The 24,499-nt window shown below is 45.8% G+C and overlaps 3 protein-coding genes across 12 annotated transcripts in view; 1 reads left to right on the forward strand and 2 right to left on the reverse strand.

Moving 5' to 3' along the window:
- CCNJL (cyclin J like) overlaps positions 1–5,903 on the reverse strand; it is a 61,943-nt gene extending 56,040 nt beyond the window's left edge. For 5 of the 9 annotated variants that reach the window (XM_073994696.1, XM_005558432.4, XM_073994701.1 and 2 more), the window contains exons 1-2: positions 5,408–5,608; positions 4,902–5,016 (exon numbers count right to left, since the gene is read on the reverse strand). In XM_073994696.1, coding sequence (XP_073850797.1) covers positions 4,902–4,967 — 66 coding nt within the window. In that variant the 5' untranslated portion in view covers positions 4,968–5,016; positions 5,408–5,608. Of the gene's footprint in view, positions 1–4,901; positions 5,017–5,197; positions 5,609–5,788 lie in introns of those variants that run through there. The other 4 variants (XM_045394477.3, XM_045394478.3, XM_015452221.4 and 1 more) reach the window with 3 other exon arrangements.
- Positions 5,904–8,539: 2,636 nt separating this feature from the next.
- Positions 8,540–24,499, reverse strand: part of C1QTNF2 (C1q and TNF related 2) — a 57,712-nt gene continuing 41,752 nt past the window's right edge. Inside the window, exons 3-5 of one of the 2 annotated variants that reach the window (XR_012414324.1) lie at positions 14,471–14,538; positions 9,356–9,463; positions 8,540–8,555 (exon numbers count right to left, since the gene is read on the reverse strand). Coding sequence is in view for 1 of the 2 variants with exons in the window: in XM_073994702.1 (XP_073850803.1) it covers positions 20,745–20,935 (191 nt within the window). In the remaining variant the exon portion in view is untranslated. Of the gene's footprint in view, positions 8,556–9,355; positions 9,464–14,470; positions 14,539–20,744; positions 20,936–24,499 lie in introns of those variants that run through there. The other variant, XM_073994702.1, reaches the window with a different exon arrangement.
- On the forward strand, positions 20,061–21,330 carry LOC123574065 (small nuclear ribonucleoprotein E-like). Its single transcript, XM_045394482.3, is given in 2 exon segments — positions 20,061–20,109; positions 20,112–21,330. Coding segments are annotated over 2 exon segments (276 nt in total). The 3' UTR covers positions 20,339–21,330.

Consider the following 24,499-nt stretch of genomic DNA (forward strand, 5'->3'; position numbering starts at 1 on the left):
GCAACCAGATCCTGTGCTGGACACCACAGCCAATGCTGTGGCCAGACACACAAAGACTCTACGGGACAGGCCAGGGGCATCTCCTGGCAGATGCGGAAGACGAGATGAAGGACTCCCAGGAAGCATCCCTGCACACAAGCATTCATTCAGCATTTCCCAGAAGAGTCCATTTGGGGCTGTCTCACTCTTTTGTGCACTCACAATGCCTGTGCCTGCATCAGGTGAGGCGAGGGACACCCTGAGGTCCCTCTCTGACTCAGATACTGGTCTGGGAATGCCAAGGTAACAAGGCACACCTCATACCTGCAAGGAGCTCATAGTCTAGTGGGTAGGACAAGTCACTATGCAGGGTGACAAAGATGGTGAAAGAAGCAAGGATGAGGGTGGGGCCAGGACACATGACAAAGGAGAGGCTTGGGGGACAAGGAACGTGGCCCTCAAGCTGCGTACCATCTAATGCTCTCATTCCATCATTGTAACCAGCACTCACCAAAATCTATTAGTTCTTGGATTCAACATTCTATTAATTTTAAACTTAGGTAGATGCATCTTTCAAGAAAAAAACAAGTGGCCCCGAGTTTTAATCTGGACAGACCTGGCATAGACTTGGTTACCAGAAAAACATCACTAGCAGCCTCCTCACTGGTGACACCAGCCTGGTGACAATCTGCTCCTCCTTTTGGTTCAGGGAAGTGGGTCAAGGGGCACACACGTAGCAGGTAAGAAACCCCACATCCCTGTACTGGCTGGCACTCCCACCCCCAGCAGAAAGGTCAGAGGAGAGGAGCTGAAGGGAGCGGGCTTCTAGGTGGGCTTCTGCAGATGCAACAGGAACAGGAAGAAGGATCCAAGGAGGAATTTAAGGGCTGAGCATGGGATAAAGGTGGCTGGCTGACAGAAAGCGGAGGGAGAGATTTCTCCTGAGAAATTTGGGCTGGAAGAGGGTTCAACTCCCCGCATTCACCCATCAGGATGCCAGGCTGGTTAGAGGGTCTTACTGATGGGGTCTCACCCCTGGGTCCCAGCCCTCAGCAGATACATGATTTTTGGCAAACTGGTCCCTTTCCCGGCTTCAACACCATCACAGGACCAATGGTCCAACTGGCTAACAGTGCCTTTCTCACAAGGATTACCTATCACGTGTGTGGACCCCTTGGAGGGTGGTCACAAACCCTAAGCCTTACTCTGAACAGCACTATGGGAACGGGCTATCAGTGTCTCACAGCAACCCTAAGCGGAGAGGACAATGCCTGCCAAGTACCCACCCTGCACCTCACACTGTTCTGAAGTTCACTCACTTAATTCTAACATTGCTGTAAAACATTTCTCCCAGCTTACAGAAGACAAAAGCGAAAACTGACTTATTCATCCTCCTTGTCATTCCATACACATTAGGAGGCTGTGTTCCAGGCACTGAGGTCCCCACACGGAACAAGACAGACACAGACCTCTTCTTGTGTAGCATGTATTCTAGTGTGGGAAGAAAGGCAGCAAACAAATGAAAAATAACTTCAGGCCAGGCGTGGTGGCTCACGCCTGCAATCCCAGCAGTTTGGGAGGCCGAGGCCGGCAGATCACGAGGTCAGAGTTTGAGACCAGCCTGATCAACATGGTGAAACCCTGTCTCTACTAAAAGTACAAAAATTAGTTGGGCGTGGTGGCACGCGCCTGTAATCCCAGCTACTCAGGAGGCTGAGGCAGGAGAATGGCATGAACCTGGGAGGCGGAGGTTGCAGTGAGCTAAGATCGCGCCACTGCACTCTAGCCTGGGCAACAGAGTGAGACTCCATCTCAAAAAAACAAACAAAAAAAAAAAAACAAAAAAAAAAAAACCCCAAAAAAACCCAAAAAAACAAAAAAAACACTTCAGATCCTGGTAAATGATTTAATAGAGTGACATGGAGAGGCGGCAATAGATTAAGGGAGACAAGCAACCATGTGACAGTCTGAGAAACACAGAATCCAAAGAGAGGAAAGAGCCAGTGCAAAGGCCCTGAGACATGAACAAGTTTGACTTGTTCCAGGAACAGAAAGGAGGTCAGTGTGGCTCAAGAGCAATGGAATGGAGGGTAGGGAGCGGGTAGGAGACAAGGTCAGAGAGCAGGCCAGAGCCAGGCTGTGCTGGGTATTCCACACAGTGGTAAGAACCGGGAATTGTAAGTGCAGTGGGATGACATTGGAGGTCTTTAAGCAGAGAATGACACAATCTAAATTCTGGCTATTCTGGGAAGAATGGAAGATGGGGCCAGATTTAGAGAGGTTAAACGAGCAGATCAGGGTTTTGCTTCCATCACTAGTGTGCATGCAATACGAAGACTTGTTTCCACGGTGTCAAGTTTTTGATACCCTGTAGTATGATGCTAGACTGGAATCTCATATCTGACAAAGTGGGGCTCCCACTGTCTCAGTGATCTCAGCTTCGCCTCCTGTGTGGGTCACGTGAGGATAACTGCTTGTGGTTGTATGGTAACAGTTACACAGCATATATGTAAACATGCTCTTTATTCATCTGGCAACATTCAACAAAGAGTGAGCGTCTCCTGTGTGTCAGGCACTTGTAAAGTTGTTCTACAGTGTTAGAAACATTATCAGAGTAGACTTTTGAGGAAAAACAATTACCCTATCTGGGAAAAACAAAAGGCCAGCCCTCATTCCTCAAGGAAGGTGAAGCTAGTATGGCTACTAGGTTCCCCTAGTCTTCACTCTTCTTGCCAAACTCCATGAAGCCAAATTTTTGAAGAAGCATTTTCTTCTTTGAAGAGGGAGAGGAAATAAAGGAGAACAATAGCAGTATTTTGAGGAGATGGGACATTATAACCAAAGGAACTTGGGATTTGCCCTAATAAGTCCAGCTTTAAGTCAAGGTTGACCTTGGCCATCAGTCCTTGGGTGAATTTTCTACTTCTAACCTGCAAAACTGGGACAAACCCATCTTCTCTCCAAGGTGGGGAGCCCAATAGTAAACTCATATGGCACTATGACATGACTATAGCAGTTCATGGAGAATTGATTTTCTTGTTTCTTTGAGCAGCTAAAGGAACATTTAGGACATCCTCCCTTATGTATAAAAGGTTGGGCATTCTCAGGTAACTAAACAAATGGCATTTATTGCTCTTAGAAATCCTTCTCTCTAGAAAGGGGCAAATCAGGTCGAAGTCGTTCCTCAGAAGCTATGAGCAAATATGACAACCACTTGAGTCTATGATAAACAAAGAAGCCCAATTTCCACAGCAGTCCTCACTAGCTCCATTCAGCCACCACCTCCAGAAAAGGGCCAGGACCATACCCCTACCACTTTCCTTCCTTTTCAACCGAACCAACAAGACCTGGATTTTTTCTTGTCCAGATGCCTGGAATGTGCTACAGCTTGGCCACTCTGTTCTGGGAAGAAGACCAAGGGAACAGAGGAAAGCTACAGCCTTGCCGAGCAACGCAGGACAGAGACAGGTCAGCAGGTACAGAAAGAAAAGAAAAAAGCATTAATTGGACTGGAAGACAGCTACTCAATGAGGACAAAACACTAAGTAGCTGGTGACCCTTTAAGCAGAGCTCCTCCAGACACTCGAACAAATGCACTGACTGTGAAACCTGTGTGGGGACTCAGGTACCACACTAGGAAGACCTTTTCCTCCCTGTATTGGGTGCAATAGTGTCCCCCCAAATGTCATGTCAATCTGGAACTTCCTTCAGAATGCGACCTTACTTGGTCTTTTCAGACGTAATTAAATTATCATGACATCACTTCGGGTTAGGGTGGGTTCTACTCCAATGATTGGGTATCCTTGTAAGAAGAGAAAACAGACAGACACAGATAGAACCATATGACAGGCATCTGGAGGCAGAGACTGGAATGATGTACCTACAAGCTGAGGAATGCCAAGGATGACCAAGCACCAGCAAATTTAAAAGGAAGAAGGAAAGATCCTCCTCTAGAGCCTTTTGAGAGTCATGGTCCTGCTAACACTTTGATCCGGGACCTTCAGCTTCCAGAGCTGAAATAAATTTCTGTTGCTTTAAGTCCTCCAGTTTGTGTGGTCCTTTGTAATGGCAGCCCTAGGAAACCAATCCATTCACTACCTCACACCTGTTCCCCAAGTCACCCCTTGCCAGTCTCAGCCCAGGGGCTGGAGGCAAGACACACACAGGCCATGCCTCCAGCCCACCTGGACTCTTCCACCTTCCCAATGCCCCTCAGCCCTTCTCTCCTTGAGGGGAGGGGTGTGCAGGGATCACATTTCAGCTGCTCCCAACCACCTTCTGCCACCAGAGGCAAACTGGCAGGGGAGTTTTTGTTTTCTTCCCTCAGCCTCCCAGGTTTGTAGCCTCTTTCAACTACACTGGTGTTCCTTAAATTTCATTCGGTCCCATTCTAGATATACACATAGATACATGTGTTTGGCCATAATATTCCTTGTACTACCACTTACCTTTATATAGCGTCACTACTTTTATGTAAATAAATTTGCTCTAAAATAAACTGCTATATTATTATTACAATAAATGGAAAATCGCAAATGCAGAGCTTGCTAGATATATACACATTCTTAAATTACACATTAGAATGAATACACAATATTTTTTAAAGACCCCTTCACGTACGGTTTAAAATAACCTAGGGTGGCAATACTATAGGAAGTACTGCCTTAGTGGTACAGTGGCTATCTCCGACTAGTTGGCCCAGAGTTCTGAGCTCCTTATCAGAAAAACCAACTTCAATCTCTCCAATCTCCAGTCTCTAACCCCCGCCCCCCAATTCCGCTCAGACACTCCGGGAGAAGGTAAAGGGTAGGAGGAAAGAAAGGCACCCAGGAGTTCTGAGTTCTCACGCAGGCGACCTGAGAACACGAAGTCGAGACCGAAGAAGACTGTACCCAGAGTGACAAGGGCAGGGAGGGACTGACCTTCTCGCGCAGGGTGCAGTGGACGTCCGAGGCGACGCGCCCTTCCCACCACGGCTCATCCATCATCGCGTACGCAGCGCCGCTATCCGAGGCTACCCGGCTCTCAGGGCGCACCCTGCGTGGACACGGGCAACTTCAGCGGCCAGAGCGTGCCCCCAGCTCTGACCCCCGGTGTCCCTATCCTCGCTCGCCCCTGACCCCGCGTCCGGGCGGGCGCCCCCTCCTGCGCCGCTCAGAGGAGCTGGCGGTCGCCTCCCGTCCGGGGAAGGCTGCGGTGCCCCCTCCCCTCTGCTCACCGGACACAGGGCGATATGGAGCTGTGCAACAACTTGCAGAATTTTTATCTTCCCTTTTGCAAAAGTTGCAGAGAAAGTTGTCGACTCCGCTAGCTCGCTCGAGGCTGGGGCTCTGGCGGCGGCCACCGGCTCGCCGTCCCCAACTCCTCCCCCGCCGCCCAGCCTTTGTCCTGCTCCCACATCCTGCCCTCGAGCCGGGGCGAAACTCACGCATCCTCTCTGGGCGTGGGGGGCTGCGGGCGCCGGGCCCCTCCCAGTGCCGAGCCAGCGGTGCCCTCTGGTGCCTGCTGGCAGCTGGACCCTCGCCCGGGGCGCCCCGCACTCCCGACGGCGACCTCCGAAGCCCGGCTAGCCCCGGCCGTCGCCGCGCCCCTGCGTGCGCTCGGGTCCCGCCGCGGCTCACAGGCTCCCGGCCGCCGGGGGCCTCCCTCCCTCGCTGGGGGAATTGGGGGCCGGGCCTCGCGCATGCGCTGCCGGCGCCCCCGCGCCCCGCGGGGCGGGGGGCTGGGAATTGGAGCCTTTCTTTGCCAGCTCTGGCTCCGCTTCCTGCCCGCCCTCCTCCCTCGCTTCGGCGGAAAGCTTCCCTCTCACCTTCGCTGAAGCTAGTGGTGGCCTTCTGGGCACCTCGCCGACTTGCGCGGGGAGCAAAGGGACCGCGGCGCCACCTGCGCGCACCGCGCGTGAAACGTGCGGGCAGGACGCCCTCAGAAAGTTCTGCCTTCCGCGCGCACTGCTCTAGCCATCCTTACGTCGGTTCCACCTGTTCTTCTGTTTCTCTTTTTTTGTTTTTGTTTTTTTTTTTGGTCGTTGTTGTTGTTGTTGTTTTGTTTTTGCTTTTTTGTTTGTTTTCCTCTTCTTTTAAACCTGCCTTGCCATGGGGAGGTAGATTTCCAAACGGACAATTCCTGTTAAAGCTGCAGAAAAATCACCCTTGTTCACCCACGAGTCCCTAATTCTAAAGGAGCCTAAGTCACTGGTATTTACTGTGCTCCTGCCGAATATTTCTCCACACCTCACGCTGGAGGAAAACCAGGCTTTTTTGCCGGTTCCGGTGGATGGAAAACATTGTCTTTTTAGTTCAGTTGATTGTTTTTGGAAAGTCATTCTTTTGAGTCAGGCCATCTGATGGCATAGCATTGAGCTATCCTTCTTGGCTGATTGATATTTGTGATAGTTTTGATCCACCTACCAACTGGGTGATTTTTGTCAAGTTCCTCAAACTCAGAACCTCGTGTGTAAAATGGGAATAAAAGTTGCACCAACCTGCTGAAAATTAAATGAGATAATGCATGTAAAGGGATAATCACTACACCAGGTATAAAGTGAACACTCAATAAATAACTCCGACTGAAGAGCCTTTAGTTTCTGACTGCTTTCCTGCACATGAAGACCCACCTGGAAAAAATTAAATCAACTTTGATAAGCTTCAACTGGACCTTGAAGAGTAGTTTTAATGTAAAGCAAACAAACAAAAAGAACTATTTTGAAAGTGTAAGATAACTAAACATAAACTGACTAAATGTGCAGGCTCTTAAGACGTTACAAAGGGTGAAACACAATAAGGCTTGAACGAATAGAGGTACAAACACCAACTTAACCCAAATTACCCTATTTAATAAAATTTTAATGGTTGTGCATAGATTGGTGGAGGGGGCATTTAACATGTTTTCTAACATTCAAATGGGAGAATATCTGCAAGAAAAGCTAAGAAATTTATCTTTTAAAAACGGGGGAGATGGCGGGGCGTAGTGGCTCACACCTGCAATCCCAACACTTTGGGAGGCCGAGGGCGAGCAGATCACCTGCAGTCAGGAGTTTGAGACAAAACTGGCTAACATGGTGAAACCCTGTTTCTACTAAAAATACAAAAAATTAGCCAGGCATGGTGGTGCACGCCTATAATCCCAGCTACCCAGTAGGCTGAGGCAGGAGAATCACTTGAATCCAGGAGGTGGAGGTTGCAGTGAGCCGAGATCGTGCCATTGCACTCCAGCTTGGGCAACAAGAGCAAAACTCCATCTCAATAAACAAACAAACAAAAACCTGGGGAGATAGACCTGTATTATCAAATCTTAAAGCGTATTGCAACACTATAGTTAGAACAGTGTAGTGTTGACACAAGAATGGATGGATTAAGCATCAGTGGAATAACTGGAAGGCTAGGAACACTTAATATACCTAAAAATTCACTGAATGATAAATGTGGCATTTCACTTTGTTGGGACAAGTATAAATAGCTAAATTATTTAATAAATTATGTTGGGGAAAAAAGTAAAACTAAGGGCTTGTTTAAATATCACCAAAATAAATACAAGAACTTAGAGAACTACGAACAAGCAAATCACAAGAGAAGAAGAAGAAAACATACACAAATTATACGGAGGGGAAGGCCTAGATATTAAGGCATAGGAAGAACCCAAAGGGCAAGGTGAGTAGACATATTTGAATAAATGTACAAGATTTAGATACATCAATTATCATTACCAAAAAGGCAAATGATGAATTTGAGAAAATGTTTTTAACAAATGTGACAAAAGGTTGGTGTTACTTTCCAGACCTCTGATAAATCGGTATGTAAAACATTAACACCCTACATGCAGAAATGGATGCAGGACATGAATAGGTATGTCGTCAAAGAAGGAATTCATATGGATAGATGTTATTTTTAAAATGCTCATACTCCCTAGCACACAAATTAAAAGCTTTTTTTAAAAAAAACTGGGGCACTTTTTTGTTAAGGACTTTCGGTAAATACACAGTGCTGTTGGGAATATAAACTAATACCATCTTTCTGAAAGACAACATAAATCAAAACATTTTAAACTGTATTAGACAACATAAATCAAAACATTTTAAACTGTGTTACTTGATCAAACTCTTCCACCTATAGAAATTTATTCTTTTTAAAAAAGCAGATTTATTTCAAAGGTGTTTCACCAAAAATGCTTTTTCATTATAGTGAACCATTAGAACAGGGAACTGGTTTAATAATTATTTGTCTCGTAAAAACTTTTTTAAAGTGATGCAAAATGAATTGGAGAAAATGTTTATAATTTATTAAATAAAAAGGATAAACTGGGCTGGGCACGGTGGCTCATGCCCGCAATCCTAGCACATTGGGAGGCTGAGGTGGGAGAATTACATGAGGCCAGGAGTTCAAGACCAGCTTGGGCAACATAGCAAGGCCCCCTGCCCCAAAACACACACACGCTAGCCAGGTGTGGTGGTATACACCTGTAGTCTTAGCTGCTCGGAAAGTTGAAATAGAAGAACCGCTTGAGCACCAAAGGTTGAGGCAGCAGTGAGCCATGATTGTGCCAATGCACACCAGCCTGGGCAACAGAGCAAGACGATGCCTCTGAAAACAAAAACAAGAGAAAGAATAAGCTGTCTTTAAGGGGATGAATAAAAACAAAAAAAGATTAGAGTACGATCCCAGTTAAACTACATTCATGCATACACACATATGCAAAAATATTAACTGTGTAATCAGAGTGGTAGGATTATGGTACATTTTAATTTACTTTTTTTCCTAATATTTCTGTATTTTCTAGATTTTCAACAAGAAATATGCATTATTTCATAACCAGAAAAAAAGAGTGAATGTTACTTTAAAATAATCACCTGATATATCAAAATGTACTAGAGGGTTCCTCCATTCAACAACAATGAACAGCGTTGATGTTTTGTTTTGTTTTTCATAGCAGTATTATTCCTTTCCCAATCTTTCTATGCTGGGTACATTGAAGGAAGATAGGCCTTTATTATTCACTAATTTGTACTGCCCTTTTCCTAAACTTTAGCTATCAATTATCAGGAGTTTGGATAACTGAGAGGGAAAGCAAAAACTTTGGGCTTTTCTCCAGGGGCTATTCCAGTAAGATTCTAAGCATAGTCATTCCACACCACTTTGTGTATCATTCTCCAGAGTCCCTCATTTTCTCAGTATTTCTGAAGAGTAAATATACATTGCACCAGTAAACTGATGGTTTTGTGCTGAGTCACAGTCCACAGGTGCCTTTAGCAGAGAAGGCTTCCTGTGCCGGGCAGCAGGAAGTACCAACGCAACTGGAATCACTTCTCCCATCCACCCCCAACCAAGCCAAGAAGAAGTATTCATTAAGCCATTCAAAAACTAAACATTTATTAAGTGCTTACCATGAGTCAGTTACCATCCTTCCACCCTCAACCTCTGAAACTCACAGGTTGGGAACGACAGATTTAGAGCAAGTGCATTCTACTTATCTTCAGCTTTCTTATGTATCCCTAAAAAAAAAAAAAAAAGAAAAATCTGCTCTTTTCAATCTTCCTTAAAGGACAAATTGGTCTAATATTTTCACTGTAATATTATCAACTGCCCAGTTTGCACTGAACTTTCCTTTTGCTTTTCATATGATACAAACTCTCAAACGTGGCAAAATGTACATGTTCTCCCCCTGTCCCCAGGCCTTGTTCTCCTCCTCCCCAACAATAACCAGAGTCTTACGTTTCCTTGGGAAGTGATTTATGCATTCACATAGACATTCATGCCTTTTCCTCCTTTTACATGAATGGTAGCATACTCTACACATCCTCGTGTGCCTTGCTGTTTTCTGTTTTGTTGTTTCATGGCAGTGCCCAAAGAACTGCATGGCATCCCGTAGTCCCATAGTATGGATCCATCATAATGTATGGACATTTAGCCTGGGAATGTCCATACATTTCTAGCCTTCTGCTTCCGTATAACCACATCGCAGTGAATATTTGCTTCCATGTAACCATACTGCAGTGAATATCCTGACAGGGTCAAGCATATAAATTCCTCACATACTCAGCTGTCCAGGGGAAGTTGAGGCATATACTTTGAATAGTGTTTCCTCGTGGTGTTAATGGTTTGCACTGCTCCATTCAGGACCAAAAGCATGAAGTTTGGCTTGGTTTATAGAGACAGACGGAAGACATCTGCCTTATTACCACTTTGATCTTTAACCAAAAACCAATCCAATGCCTTTAAACGAGTTTTAATTGTGTGCTCTACTTAGTCAAGAGAACATCTGCCAAATCCTTTATGATCCTTGACTACAAGTTCTTGAGATATGAGTCGGCAGATTAGGTCTGAGAACCAGGCAGGAAGAATAAAAAAGCAGCATTTTGCAAATAGAACTCAAAACCTAGGACATTTATAAAGCTGGTCCACATTACTTTTTTAAATTTAAAAAGGCACAGACGGAATAAGTGAAAAATAAACCTACCTCTCACCCAGGGCCAGCTCCATGCATATAGAAAATTTTATCGTTGAACCTGTGTTTTGTAAATGAAGTCCTTCAGGACAGTGGAGCATGCAGGGAGCAGAGGAGACAAGCGTCTGCCATTCCATTCTCTGTTTGCATGTGCTATTCCCCATGCCTCATGAGCACAGAATTCCAGTGGACCTGTGATGCATGGAGTTTGACGACATTCAAAGGGAGCAGAAGGTCAGTGGATCGTGTGTACAAGTGGGCATGGGGCAGGGGGAGTACCTGAGAGGCTATGCTTTCTATTTGAACTAGAAGTTGCTTTGGAACACAGAAAGAAGGTGTTGTCAGTTTCTAGGGCTGCCATAACAAAGTACAACAATGGGAGGGCATGAAACAACAGAACTTTCTTCTTTCACAACTCTGGGTACTAGAAGTCCCAAATCAGTGTGTCAGTAGGGCCACACTCCCTCTGAAAACTCTAAGGAAAAATTCTTTCTTCCTCTTCCTGGTTTTTGGGGTTGGCCAGGGATTACAACTGGAGTACCTTGTTCTTCCTTGGCTTATAGCTACAGCACTCCAAACTCTGCCTGTGTCTTCACGCGGGCTTCTTCTCTCTCTCTTCATGTAGCCTTCTTCTTTTTCTTCTTCTTCTTCTTCTTTTTTTTTTTTTTTGAGACGGTGTCTCACTCTGTTGCCAGGCTGGAGTGCAGTGGCACAATCTCAGCTCACTGCAACCTGTGCCTCCAGGGTTCAAGCAATTCCCCCGCCTCAGCCTCCCCAGTAGCTGGGATTACAGGCGTGCACCACCATGCCTGGCTAATTTTTGTATTTTTAGTAGAGACAGGGTTTCACCATGTTGACCAGACTGGTCTTGAACTCCTGACCTCAGGTGATCTACCCACCTTGGCCTCCCAAAGTGCTGGAATTACAGGCTTGAGCCACCGCGCCTGGCCATGTTTTCTTACAAGGACACCGGTCATATTGGACTAAGGGTTCACCCTACTCAATATGACCTCATCTGAACTAATGACATCTGCAATGAACCACTTCCTAATAAGGTCACATTCTGAGCTATTGAGGGTTAAGACTTCAACCTATCTTTTGTGGACGTATACCATTCAACCCATAACAGAAGGCAGTAGTATTCTAGGAAACATGAATGACCAGGGAACCCTATCATATGCTTTCTTAGGGGTGTTACTTTTCTGTGTTAGGCAACCGTGTATTACAACATAGATAGAAAGGGAAAAATGGGGCAACCCATAGTTCCTCTTCCTTCAGCTCTTCCTTACTCATTGGTATTATGCCTGAGGTAGAGAGTATTGATTGGCTGTGCATGTATCAAGAGTGAAATAAAAATAGTTAACTTAATTTTGTGCAGTGTTTTCACCGCTAAGGAAAGAATGAAATATATATGCATGTTCAAGCTACAAAATACAAATTGTGTAATTTCAGTGATTTTGCATGTGAGTTGTGTTCTTATTTTTGCATTTAAAACTGGCATTGCATAATATAAAGATAAATGATAAAAATTCATGCTAATACTTTAAGTTTTGAATTTTTCTTTACTGAAAATGACATTAAATAGCATATTTTAAAAATACCTCAATAAAAAATTTTTAAAAAGAACTCACAACAAGTTGAGAAAGAGCTCTATAAACTGTCCACAAACTATCTCACACTACTCCCAACCTGTCCCACCTGACTGCCATCCCAGAAGAAATTGATTTATGTTTCCTACTAAAGATATTCTCTCTTTCTCTTTTGTTTTAAGAGACGGCGTTTTGCTCTGTCGTCCAGGCTGGAGTGCAGTAGTATGATCATAGCTCACTGCAGCCTGGAACTCCTGGGCTCAACAAGGGATCCTCCTGCCTCAGCCTCCTGGGTAGCTGGGACTACAAGCAAGGGTCACCTCGCCCAGCCCATGCTGTTTTTAACCTTTTGAAGTCACCCATCCCCCTTTGTGAGTAATCCTTGTGGCAAAGTTTTCCCCCTTGCTAGTAATGTATTTTTGTTGATAAATATGAGAAAATTTATCATTTGTGGCATGCTTAGCATATGCCAGGCACTGTAATACATGTCCAAGCAATCACTGAGAGCAGGCTTCCCTACTTCCCAAATAATTGTCCATTGCCTTTCTTCCTGCTCTCCCACACCTACATCTATTTACCCCACACACTTCAAGTTCCTTGAAGACAAGACTTGTTTCTTTTCCGTATTTGTATCCCCAACATCTAGCCCAGTGCCTGCAGTAAAGGACGTGGTCAATATAGGTTTACCAAAATAATAAACAATGGGTCAGGCACAGTGACTCAAGTCTGGAATCCCAGTACATTGGGAGGTTGAGGTGGGAGGATCACCTGAGTCAAGTAGCTTAAGATGAGCCCAGGAAACGTAGTGAGACCCTGTTTCTACCATTTTTTTTGTTTGTGTTTGATTTAGCCAGGCGTGGTGTTGTGCGAGTCTGTTAGTACCAGCTACTTGGGAGGTTGAGGTAGAGAGATGGTGGCTACAGTAAGCCCTGATCTCGCCACTGCAGTCCAGCCTGAGCAACAGAGCAAGACCCTGTCTCAATAAATAAATAAATAAATAAATAAATAAATAAATAAATAAACGATGGACACATGGATAGTGGAGCTAATGGGGGCCTATGAGAATCACCTGGCCTAGACTTCAGACTGGTCAGGAGTTACTGTCCTCACTTTTCAAATGAGATCTAGAAAGTGTGTGACCCTCTATGGGCCGCTTATGCTCTTTGGATCTCCTTGTCCATATTAGTAAAATGAGAAAACTACTTTTTCCTTAAAGGACTGTTGTATGACATGAAGAATCATGAAGTATAAATTGCTCTCTAATATTTTGTCATCCATAATAATAACAGAGCAGGCCAGAACCTTCTGATGACATTGCTCTTTGGAGCCTGAAGCAAGCTCTGTGAACCCACGGTGAGGCTTGAGTGAGTAGCCTTCCTTCCGTGGGCCTCAGTTTCTCCTTCTGTGAAAGGAGGGGCTGGGATTTGATCCCAGAGGACACAAACCCGGGGGAATAAGAGGGTCAGGAAGACAACATAAACAAGAAGATGACTTACAGCCCTCCTGGTCTAACTTCCCCCACTCCCCAACCTTTGGAAGAAACTTGGAGGGAGAGAAGTATTCCTCTTTGTGAGGAAAAAAAAAAGCCTGAGTTTGACAGTCAGTGTCCACACCAGCCACAGTGCCAGGAAGCATTGTGGAGCGATGAGGACTGTGGTCGACCAGTGGGCATGTGCTGCATCCAGGGTGGGAGCACCTTCTGCATCCCCTCAGATTGTTATAGCTTGGGAATTGGTGCCCACTATTGGCAGATTGTTTGACTTCAAAAGAAAGAGGAAATTGAGGCTGGGCGCGGTGGCTCAAGCCTGTAATCCCAGCACTTTGGGAGACTGAGACGGGCGGATCATGAGGTCAGGAGATGGAAACCATCCTGGTTAACACAGTGAAACCCCATCTCTACTAAAAATACAAAAAGAAATTAGTCGGGCGTGGTGGGGGGCACCTGTAGTCCCAGCTACTCGGGAGGCTGAGGCAGGAGAATGGCGTGAACCCGGGAGGTGGAGCTTGCGGTGAGCTGAGATTGCACCACTGCACTCAAGCCTGGGAGACAGAGCAAGACTCCGTCTCAAAAAACAAACACACGAAAAAAAGACAGAGGAAATGGAGATATCTCCTGATTTTAAAAATACTGGCTTGACTTTGCCTTGCCTTGCTTTTCCTTCCTTCCTTCCTTCCTTCCTTCCTTCCTTCCTTCCTTCCTTCCTTCCTTCCTTCCTTCCTTCCTTCCTTCCTTCCTTCCTTCTGTTTCTTTCTTTTTCTTCTTTCTTCTTTATTCTTTCTCCCTTCCCTTCCATTCCCTCCCCTCCCCTCCCCTCCCCCTCCCCTCACCTCCCCCCTCCCCTCACCTCCCCCCTCCCCTCACCTCCCCCCCCTCCCCTCCCCTCCCCTCCCCTCCCCTCCCCTCCCCTCCCCTCCCCTCCTTCTTTCTCTCTTTTTTTTTTTTTTTGGCCATATGGGCGACACACCGTATCAGCCCTGGCTTGGGAACCCTGGCGTAGGTGCATGATAGGAGCCCTCCAGCCTTGCAGGGATTCTGCAGGGAATAACAGGATAAGAGCTTTCCAGACTCCAGGAGGAGGAAGTAAAAGGCACCATTAACTTCAAAGCCCCTGAGCCTGACAGCCCGCTTCTCCAACAGACAATAAACAGGAAGGAGACTGAGACTGTACAGCGAAAGGTGACCAGACAAGCCTGCCGGGGGAAGTTCGCGCCTAGAAATTCCTCACTGCCAGCAGCAGGGCGCTGCTTTCCTGGGGCCACCTGGATGCCACATAGCTACCTTCTATGCGGGGCTTCCATAACTTCCAGGGCTGCAAAGACCCAAAGTCCGAGAGCCAAGGATTATGGTAGCAGCCGCTCAGCTGAGGGGACTCAGGCTGCAGGTGGAGAAGGGTTGGGAAATCTATGAAAAAATGTATTGGTTACACAAGTATCATTCTCCTTGTACCACTATTAAAGCATGATTAAAATATTATTAAGATCCTGGCCGGGCACGGTGGCTCATGCCTGTAATCCCAGCACTTTGGGAGGATGAGGTGGGTGGATCAGGAGTTCGAGACCAGCCTTGCCTACATGGTGAAACTCTGTCTCCACTAAAAAAATACAACAAAAAAATTAGTCGGGCATGGACCCGAGATGGTGCCACTGCACTCCAGGCTGGGCGACAGAGTGAGACTCCGTCTCGAAAAATATGTATGTTATTAAGATTCTGAACAACACCATCCCCCACCCCGCCCCCTACCAGCAGGTAACCACTGTGATATCGATGGAATGGTCTTTGGCCAGGCACATAGGCAGTGGGGGTGAGGGAAGGCAGACCAGGTCAGAGCCTACTGTAATAATCCGGCTGAGAGATGGGGTTGGCTTGGGTAGGGGGAAGAGGTGAAGGGAGTGAGGAGGGGCCAGATCCTGAGCATAGTTAGAAATAGGAGCCTATAGGATCTGCTGATGGACTAGATGTGTGGTGTAAGAGAAAGAAATCAGATGACTCCAGGTTTTAGCTCTGAGCACCTAAAGGGTGAAGTTCCCATTTACTGAGATGTGGAACTTAATCACGTCTCCCAGGACATTGTTGATATATAGCCCTCTTCCCTCTTTTCCCAACCCAGCCTGCTGCCACCAGCTGAGTAGTTACAGCTAAGGCTCTAAGACTGCCCCAGACTTCAATGTTGGTTTTGATTTTTTTCTAGTTAATGATCTCAAGCAAGTTAGTTAACCCCAGATTCTTTCTTTCCAAAATGGGGATAATAATAGTACTGCCTTTATAGGGTTATATGAAGGTCAAATGATATGATGCCTGGTATATAAAGGGTGTTGAATAAGTGTGAGCCAAAATTACTGTGTAATCATTAAGTTGTTATTGTATGTATACATAGTTTCCTAGCCTGCAACTTCTAAGCCCAAAATGATCTCATGAGCATTTTTCATGAGATACCTTTAAAAATGTCCCTTGGCTGGGCGCGGTGGCTCACCCCTGTAATCCCAGCACTTTGGGAGGCTGAGTCAGGTGGATCACAAGGTCAAGAGCTTGAGACCAGCCTGGCCAATATGGTGAAACCCCATCTCTACTAAAACTACAAAAATTAGCCAGGCGTGGTTGCGCAGCGTGCCTGTAGTCCCACCTACTTGGGAGGCTGAGGCAGAGGACTCGCTTGAAACAGGCAGGCAGAGGGAGGTTGCAGTGAGCTGAGATTGCGCTACTGCACTCCAGCCTGGGAGACAGAGCGACACTCTGTCTCAAATAAAATAAAATAAAATAAAATAATAAAATAAAATAAAATAAAACATCCCTCAAGGTCGGTTGCGGTGGCTCACGCCTGTAATCCCAGCACTTTGGGAGGCTGAGGCAGGTGGATCACAAGGTCAGGAGCTTGAGACCAGCCTGGCCAATATGGTGAAACCCTGTCTTTACTAAAAACATACAAAAATTAGCTGGCTGTGGTGGCAGGTGCCTGTCATCCCAGCTACTCGGGAGGCTAAGGCAGGAGAATGGCTTGAACCCGGGAGGCGGAGATTGCAGTGAGCTGAGATCGTGACGCTGCACTCCAGCCTGGGCGACAGAGCGAGACTCCATCTCAAAAAAAAAAAAAATGTCCCTCAAAAGTTTGTTTGTTTGTTTAGAAGCAGGGTCTCACTATGTTGCCCAGGCTGGTCTCGAACTCCTGGCCTCTAGCAAACCTCCCACCTCAGCCTCTCAAGTAGCTGGAATTATGGGTGTAAGCCACCATGGCAGGCTCAAAAAATATTTTTACCAGCTACATAATATTCTATCATATAGGCAATTCATTTATATAACCAGTCTTTCATTTTAGGTATTTTAAATATGACTAAGAGCTTATTGGCAAGTCATGTTGTTTCTGGCTTTTCTCTGCGCATTATAAACAACACTGAGATGAAAATCCTAAAAGCATCCTTTCTTTATGCTTCTCCAACATCTGAGGATACACTCCTAGAAGCGACATTGTTGTGACGAAGGCTGTGACAGTTAATTTTGTGCCTCCACTTGACTGGGCCAGGGGGTGCCCACATATTTAGTTAAACACTGATCTGGGTATGTCTGTGGGGGTTTCTAGAGTATATTTGAATTAGTGGCCTGAGGGAGGCTGACTGTCCTCCCCAGTGTGGTGGGCCTCACCCAGTCAGTTGAAGACCTGAATAAAATAAAAAGGTTGAGTAAAACAGAATTTCTTTTTCTGCCTGTCTTTGAGTTGGGACATTGATTTTTCCCACCTTAGGACTCAGATTGAAACATTGGCTGTCCCTGGGTTTCAAGCTCACCAGCATTCCGACGGGCACTGTCCCCAAGATTCTTCTGGTACTCAGGCCTGTGGGCTTGGGCTGGAGCTACACCCTCAGACCTCATGGGTGTCCAGCTTGCCAACTACAGATCTTGGGACCTGTCAGCCTCCATGAACATATTAATCAATTCCTTATAACCAATCAATCAATTCGTCTTCTATTGGTTCTGGTTCTCTAGAAAACCTTGACTTATACAAAGTGTGTGAATAGTTTTAAGATTTCCGAAATAGATTATGAATTGACCTCCAGAAGGCTATACCAAAACACATCCCCATCAATAATGTTAAAAAGTGGACTCTCACCAAGACTAAGTCATTGCTAAATCTATCTATCTGGCTGGGTGCGGTGGCTCACGCCTGTAATCCCAGCACTTTGGGAGGTAGAGGCAGGCGGATCACCTGAGGTCAGGAGTTCTAGACCAGCCTGGCCAACATGGTGAAACCTTGTCTCTATTAAAAATACAAAAATGAGCCAGGCGTGGTGGCAGGCGCCTATAATTCCTGCTACTAACGAGGCTGAAGCAGGAGAATTGCTTGAACCCAGGAGGCGAAAGTTGCAGTGAGCTGAAATTGTGCCATTGCACTCCAACCTGGGCAACGAGAGCAAAACTCGGTCTCCAGAAAACAAAAACAAAGAACAAAAACAAGAAAACACACACCAAAAACTGTCTATCTATCTATCTATAATAAATATATATTTAGAATCAGTGTTTCCTCAAATTGATTATGAAATTGAATATATCATTGTAGTTCACATTTCTTTGCTCTCCAGTAAGACTGGTGTTTTCTGAATGTGAATATCTGTCATATGTATTTCTTCTTCTACAAACTGTCCTTTACCAATCTTTCTGTTGGTGTTTTAGAGTTTTGCTAAAGGAAGAATTAGTTATGCATTAAAACGAATGATCCTTGGTCTGTTGAATTTGTTACACACGTTTTTACTGCTGTCTTTACATTTTGTGTTGGGCTTTTACGACCTACACTATAGAATACACGCAGACAGACCTTTTCTCCCTTTGCAAGAGTATATGCTTCCAAGGCACTTGGTGTGTGTGCTCATGGTAACCGGGTTCCAGGCCTGCCTCTGCCCTAGCTTGCTCTGTGGCCGTGGGCAAGTGACATCTCCCAGGTCACAGCCTCCCCATCTGTCAATGGCGGCAGAGGTGGTCAGACCTCTGAGCTTCCTCCTAGCTCTGGCATCCTATGATTTTAGTTTTTCAGCTAGTGGGCATGTTGGCTCTGAGTTAAGAGCTCATTTCAAGAAATAGTTACTGCCTAGTACAACAGTCTGTTAACTAGTCTCCCTGTTTTTGATTGCTCTATGCCCAGTTGTTAATGGGCATTGCTAATGCCAGCTTCCCTACAGTGCAGTTTTGAGCAGTCCATAAACCAGACTCCAGCCCCCTCAGCAGTCATTGGTCTCCCTTCCTGCTTGCCCAGTCTTACTGCCTGCTGCTCCCTGTCAAAATGAGTATTTGTGGTTCCTCAGATATTTTTGCTCATACTATTGCTTTTGCTGGGAATGTTACCACATCGTAAATTTTGTATGGAAAAACTTTGCCTAACTTTTAAATCCCAGCTAAGCACCATCTCCTGCATTAAGCCATTAGTGATTATTGCCCGTTCCAGGGGAATTTGTCACTCTTTTGAATTACAGTATTTTCCACATGCCATGGGTATTATGGTTGTTGACATTTATGTCCTATTTACTGAACAAAAGCATACACATATTTCAGGCAATATAAGCAAGCAGACTGGCAGCCCATACTGTATTTTCAGAATTGGGAAATTTTTTCACATAAAAATCCCGATTTTCATCTTCTCTTGAAAGGTCAGAAGATCTAGCTTACATCCTCAAAGACAGGTCAGCAAGCCACAGCCTGTGGGCCAAATCTGACCTGGCCTCTGTTTTTAGAAATAAAGTTTGATTGGAACACAGCCCCACCCGTTTATATATTCACAGTGGATGCTTTCCTTTTACTGTGGCAGGGGTGAGTAGTTGAGACAGAGACTCTATGGCCTAGAAAGCCTATTTACTATCCAGCCCTTTACAAAAAAGTTTGCCAACTCCTGCTATAAGGCACCAACTGTGGAGCATGCACGTGCCCCAGGACCTCTTCCTATTCTCTATCAGACCTGGCCAGTTGCAAGTATTTATCCTGTCTCCTAAGGCCTTTAAAACATTAGTCTTTCATTCTTCTTAATCCTCTTGATCATATCCTAACACAGTATGAAAGCCATTATGCCAGGTGTGGTGTGGGGGCCCATGCCTGCAATCCAAACACTTTAGGAGGCTGAGGCAGGTGGATCATCTGAGGTCAGGAGTTTGAGATTAGCCTGGCCAACATGGTGAAACCCTGTCTCTACTAAAAATACAAAAATCAGCCAGGCATGGTGGCACGCGTCTGTAACTCTAGCTACTTGGGTGGCTGAGGCAGAAGAATCACTTGAATCCAGGAGGTGAAGGTTGCAGTGAGCCGAGATTGCCCCACTGCATTCTAACCTGGGCGACAGAGCTAGACTCTGTCACCAAAAAAAAAAAAAAAAAATAAATAAATAAATAAATAAATAAAAAGCCATTATGTCACATAGGCAAGGCAATCTCTAAAATAAATATTCAAAACCATTACACTGCCAATATAAATTAAATGATCAACTCTAATAACAGTCCTCAGTAACTATAGCTACTGATAAAGTAGGTTCTTAGAGTTAAAAGCTTGAAATCAGTGTGTAGGTGTGCTCTTTGTGGAATTCCACCATGGCATACCGCAGCCAGGGCCAGAAAGTGCAGAAGGCTATGGTGTAGCCGTCAATCTCATCTTCAGATACTCACAAAACAGATCGCGGATTCAGGTGTGGCTCTATGAGCAAGTGAATACGCGGATAGAAGGCTGTATCATTAGTTTTGATGAGTATGTGAAACTTGTATTAGATAATGCAGAAGAGATTTATTCTAAAACAAAGTCAAGAATGCAAGTGGGTCGGATCATGCTAAAAGGACATAATATTACTCTGCTACAAAGTTTCTCCAACTAGAAATGACCAATGAAGTAAGAAATTGTTGAAATGGATACAGTTTGCTTTTAGATATCCTTTGTCCAATATGAACATTTATTCGTATTGTTTTCATTACTCTTATGGTATTACAAGATGGCAATACATGCTATGGGATTGTTTGTATTTTAACAAACAAACAAACAAAAAGCTCGAAGTCTAAAGTCAGATTGCCTGGACTCATATTCCAGCGGTGCCACCTATGTGAGCAGGGTGAGTCTTTGTTTCCTCATCTGAAAATGAGGATAACAGCAGTGCCTACCCTTGGATTGATGAAAGGAGTCCATTCAACTAATATTTAGTGACAGCTACTTTGAGTCAGGCACTGTGCTAGGCTCTTGGGATACAACAGTGAGCAGAAACGGCCACATTTCCACTTAGGAAGAGCTTAACTTAGGAAGTGGTTGAGGGAAATGGAGCAGGCAGCAGATACCACTGGTGCATGTTGTTGAGTCATTTGGGCCACCGCTGAGTTCAGCCACAGTAGGGGGTGAAAGTTCTGACTCTTCTCTGGCTGCCAAAGCCTTCTCCAGTGCAGCAACGTAGCTGGAACCAGTTTGGCTGTCAGGCAAGCACAACCTAGAAGGGAGGAATTAATGCCCAGAGGCAACCCCCAACAAGGTGGACCGGGAGTCCGCAATAGAGGATATGGCCCCTGTTCTTCAGAAGAACAACTCTGGGCGGCATTCTGTATGACCCTCGTCAGAGGTCCTGGCAGGATAAAGCTCCAGAGTAAGGAGAGAGGCTAGTAACACCCTCACATTGACTTTGCACTTTTCCTGTCTCACCTTCCCTGCTTTCTGGCAACATTATCCAGATAAACTATCTGCATCCAAACCTTTGTTTCAGTCTCTGCTTCCGAGGAAATCCAAAGTAGAACAAATCGTAAACAAACAAAAACAAGAAAATACAAAAGAGTAGTAAGTGCCATGCAGAGAATGAAAACAGGTGTGAACAAAGTGGGGCCATGGAAGGCCTCCATTGAGAGCTGAGTGACAGGAGGAATCCAGCCACGCCCCGGGTAGAGGACGAATACTCTGCAGAGGGAGCAGCTGGTGCAGAGGCTCACAGCAGGAGTGTGCGTGGCATGTTAAATGAGAGAAAGGGCAGCGAACCTGGAATTTAGTGGCTGAGGAAGTGAGGTGAAGAGGAAGGCCAGATTGTGAGGGTCTTTGCTATAACCCAGGTATATTGATGTGGGACTTTATTCTAAATGCCATGGATGAGAAGTCATGGGAAGATTTTAAACACAGGAGGAACAGGGATTAATCTTCAGTTTCAAAATATCACCCGGGCTGCAGCGTGAGAGTGAGTGAGAGTAGACAGGGAGTAGAAACAGGACACCCGTTAAGGAAGCTACTGCACGACTCCAGGCAAGTGATGCTGGTGGCTTGGACTGGTGTTGGAATAATGTGGATGAAGAGAAATAGACGATTTGGGATATGTTTTGTAAATAATAATGGTGGGCTGGGCATGGTGGCTCAAGCCTGTAATCCCAGCACTTTGGGATGTCAAGGCAGTAAGATCGTTTGAGCTCAGGAGTTCAAGACCAGCCTGGCCAATATGGTGAAACTCTGTCTCTACTAAAAATACAAAAAAAAAAAAAAGCCAGGCGTGGTGGTGTGTGCCTGTAGTCTCAACTATTCGGGAGGCTGAGGGAGAAGACTTGCTTGAATCCAGGAGGTAGAGGTTGCAGTGAGCTGAGAGCATGCCACTACACTCCAGCCTGGGTGACAGAGCAAGACCGTCTCAAAAAAAAAAAAAAAGAAAAGAAAAGAAAAAATGAATAATGGCAACACACTAGGCCCTAGTATATGCACAGAAATATTGAGTAACTTATCCAAGGTTGCCCGGGGCAGAGATTTGAACCAAGATCATCTGATTCCACAGTCTGTACTCTTACCACTAGGCTCCCCTGCCTCACTAGAATCCACCCCTTGGCTGAGGAATCCGACATGGAGGTAAAGGGAAGAGGAAGCTAGGAATCAAGCCACAGCCCCAGAAGTCCAGGTGTTAAAAACAATTTACGAGACAAAAAAACATTGTTTTGGACTGAGCCCCTATGCTAGTCCAGATCAAACCAAATGGATTCCCTCATGCTAGGTGCCATGTAGTCAAACTAAACTTAGAAACAGGAGAGTTTCTTGAAAAACAAGAGATTCACAGCAACCAACCCAGAGGGGCTCATCAACCTGAGCCAGTATGATAAGGAGGTCTTCTCCGCTTTAACCCTCTAAGGAAAGTAACATGGAAATGACCCATCTGCTTTTCGATCCTTGTTTCTGCTTTCTTCAGCCTTTTTCTGCCTATAAAGCCCACCACCTCTGCTCAGCTCATTGGAACACCTTTCTATTTTGCAGATAGGGTCTGCCCAATTCATGAATTGCTAATAAAAGCCAATTAAATCTTTGAAACTCAATTTGTTGACATTTCGTTCTTTGAGATAGGTATTGTTGTTAGGACACCCCTCCGCTGCCCTCCACAACACCACTGTGGTTATGGAGAGAGACCACCACCCTCTCTGTGCTCCTGCTGAGACCCCCACCCCTGCCTCTTTCCAACACAGCCTCTTCACTATGATCTGCCTTGAGACCACAGTGAGGCACCTGAGCCTTCTTCCTATCCCGTTACCATAGAAGCTCAGGTCTCCCCTTGCTCCTCCAGACTTGAACCCTCATGCCCCGCCTGGCCATTGTCCCCAGTTCTGACCCTGTCTCCTGAAACCTGCCACTCTGTTCTGGACCCTGGTCCAGACTCACAGGGTCCTTTTGATCTTCTTACTCTCATTCCCAGGCTGCACATTCATATCACCTCAAGGACTTAAAAACATTCTGAAGCCCACGCTCCTCACCAGACCAATTAAATAAAATTTCAGATTGTGGCATCCAGGTACTGGCATGTTCTCAAAATTTCCTGGGTGTTTCTAATTTGTGGCTGGGTCAAGAATCACAGATGGAACAGACCCTGGCTCTCCTTGAGAGCTCAGCTGCCTTAAGTGGTAGCTGTGTTCACTTCCTGTTGCCTCCGAACCATGGGCCTGAAGGTGCCGTGGGCTCCTCTCTCCTCTCTGCTCCCCCTTGTCACTGCCACTCTCTTCTCCATCATTGTTTCTGTAAAACCTTCAGGCTTTGAACCTCATGTCTTCAAAGTGCACCTCCTGGCTACCAGGTCACCCCTCATTGCTTAAGGATTTTAGCTCCTGGCTCACTGTCACTCTCTAACACTGCTCCTGGTTTTTTGTTTTGTTTTGTTTTGTTTTGTTTTGTTTTAGATAGAGTCTCCCTCTGTCACCCAGGCTGGAGTGCAGTGGTACAGTCTCAGTTCACTGCAACCTCCACCTCCTGGGTTCAAGCAGTTCTCCCGCCTCAGCCTCCCAAGTAGCTGAGATTACAGGCATGTGCTCCCATGCCTGGCTAATTTTTGGATTTTTAGTAGAGGTGCTGTTTCACCATGTTGGCCAGGCAAATCTCGAACTCCTGACCTCAACTAATCTGCCTGCCTTAGCCTCCCAAAGTGCTGGGATTACAGGCGTGAGCCACCGCGCCCGGCCCACTGCTCCTGTCTTAATTCTCAGTGTTTCCAATATCCAAACAGATAGATGGACCTTCTGAGACTCTGATCTGTCCTCTAATCCCTGTCTTTCACCTCACCTCGGCCGTTCCTTGTGATGGTCTCGCACCATCCACGGTCACAGTCTCCAATAACTCCTTGACCACTCACCACTTATCACTTGCCATCTTTCCAGCTCACCTTCATTAGGACCCAGACCCCAGTTATCCTTGAAGCCCTGAATCTTATCTCCTCTCTGCTGTCTCACCTCCTCTCACCTCCTCCCTTCTCGCCTTGTCCAGATTCCATTCCAAAGTCAATCAGTGGAATCAATCCTTTGCATCTATCCATAACCCTCTTGACTTTCTCATAACTTGCAGCATCCACTCGGCCAACCTTCAACCCAGGTTCAATCCAGCTGCCTGTTCTGCACCAGATCCTGTGCACTGACCGTGATGGGACAGAAACATAGCCATGCTGATGGCCTTCCAATGAATTCACCATCATTAAGCACAAATGGGTTTTCTATTTGGCCGAGCAAGCCTTCTGTATTTCTCTTGTCTCATGGGTCTTGAGGATGGTCCCTGAACCAGC

This window comes from Macaca fascicularis, chromosome 6 (assembly GCF_037993035.2).
Source record: "Macaca fascicularis isolate 582-1 chromosome 6, T2T-MFA8v1.1".
Taxonomy (NCBI): domain Eukaryota; kingdom Metazoa; phylum Chordata; class Mammalia; order Primates; family Cercopithecidae; genus Macaca; species Macaca fascicularis.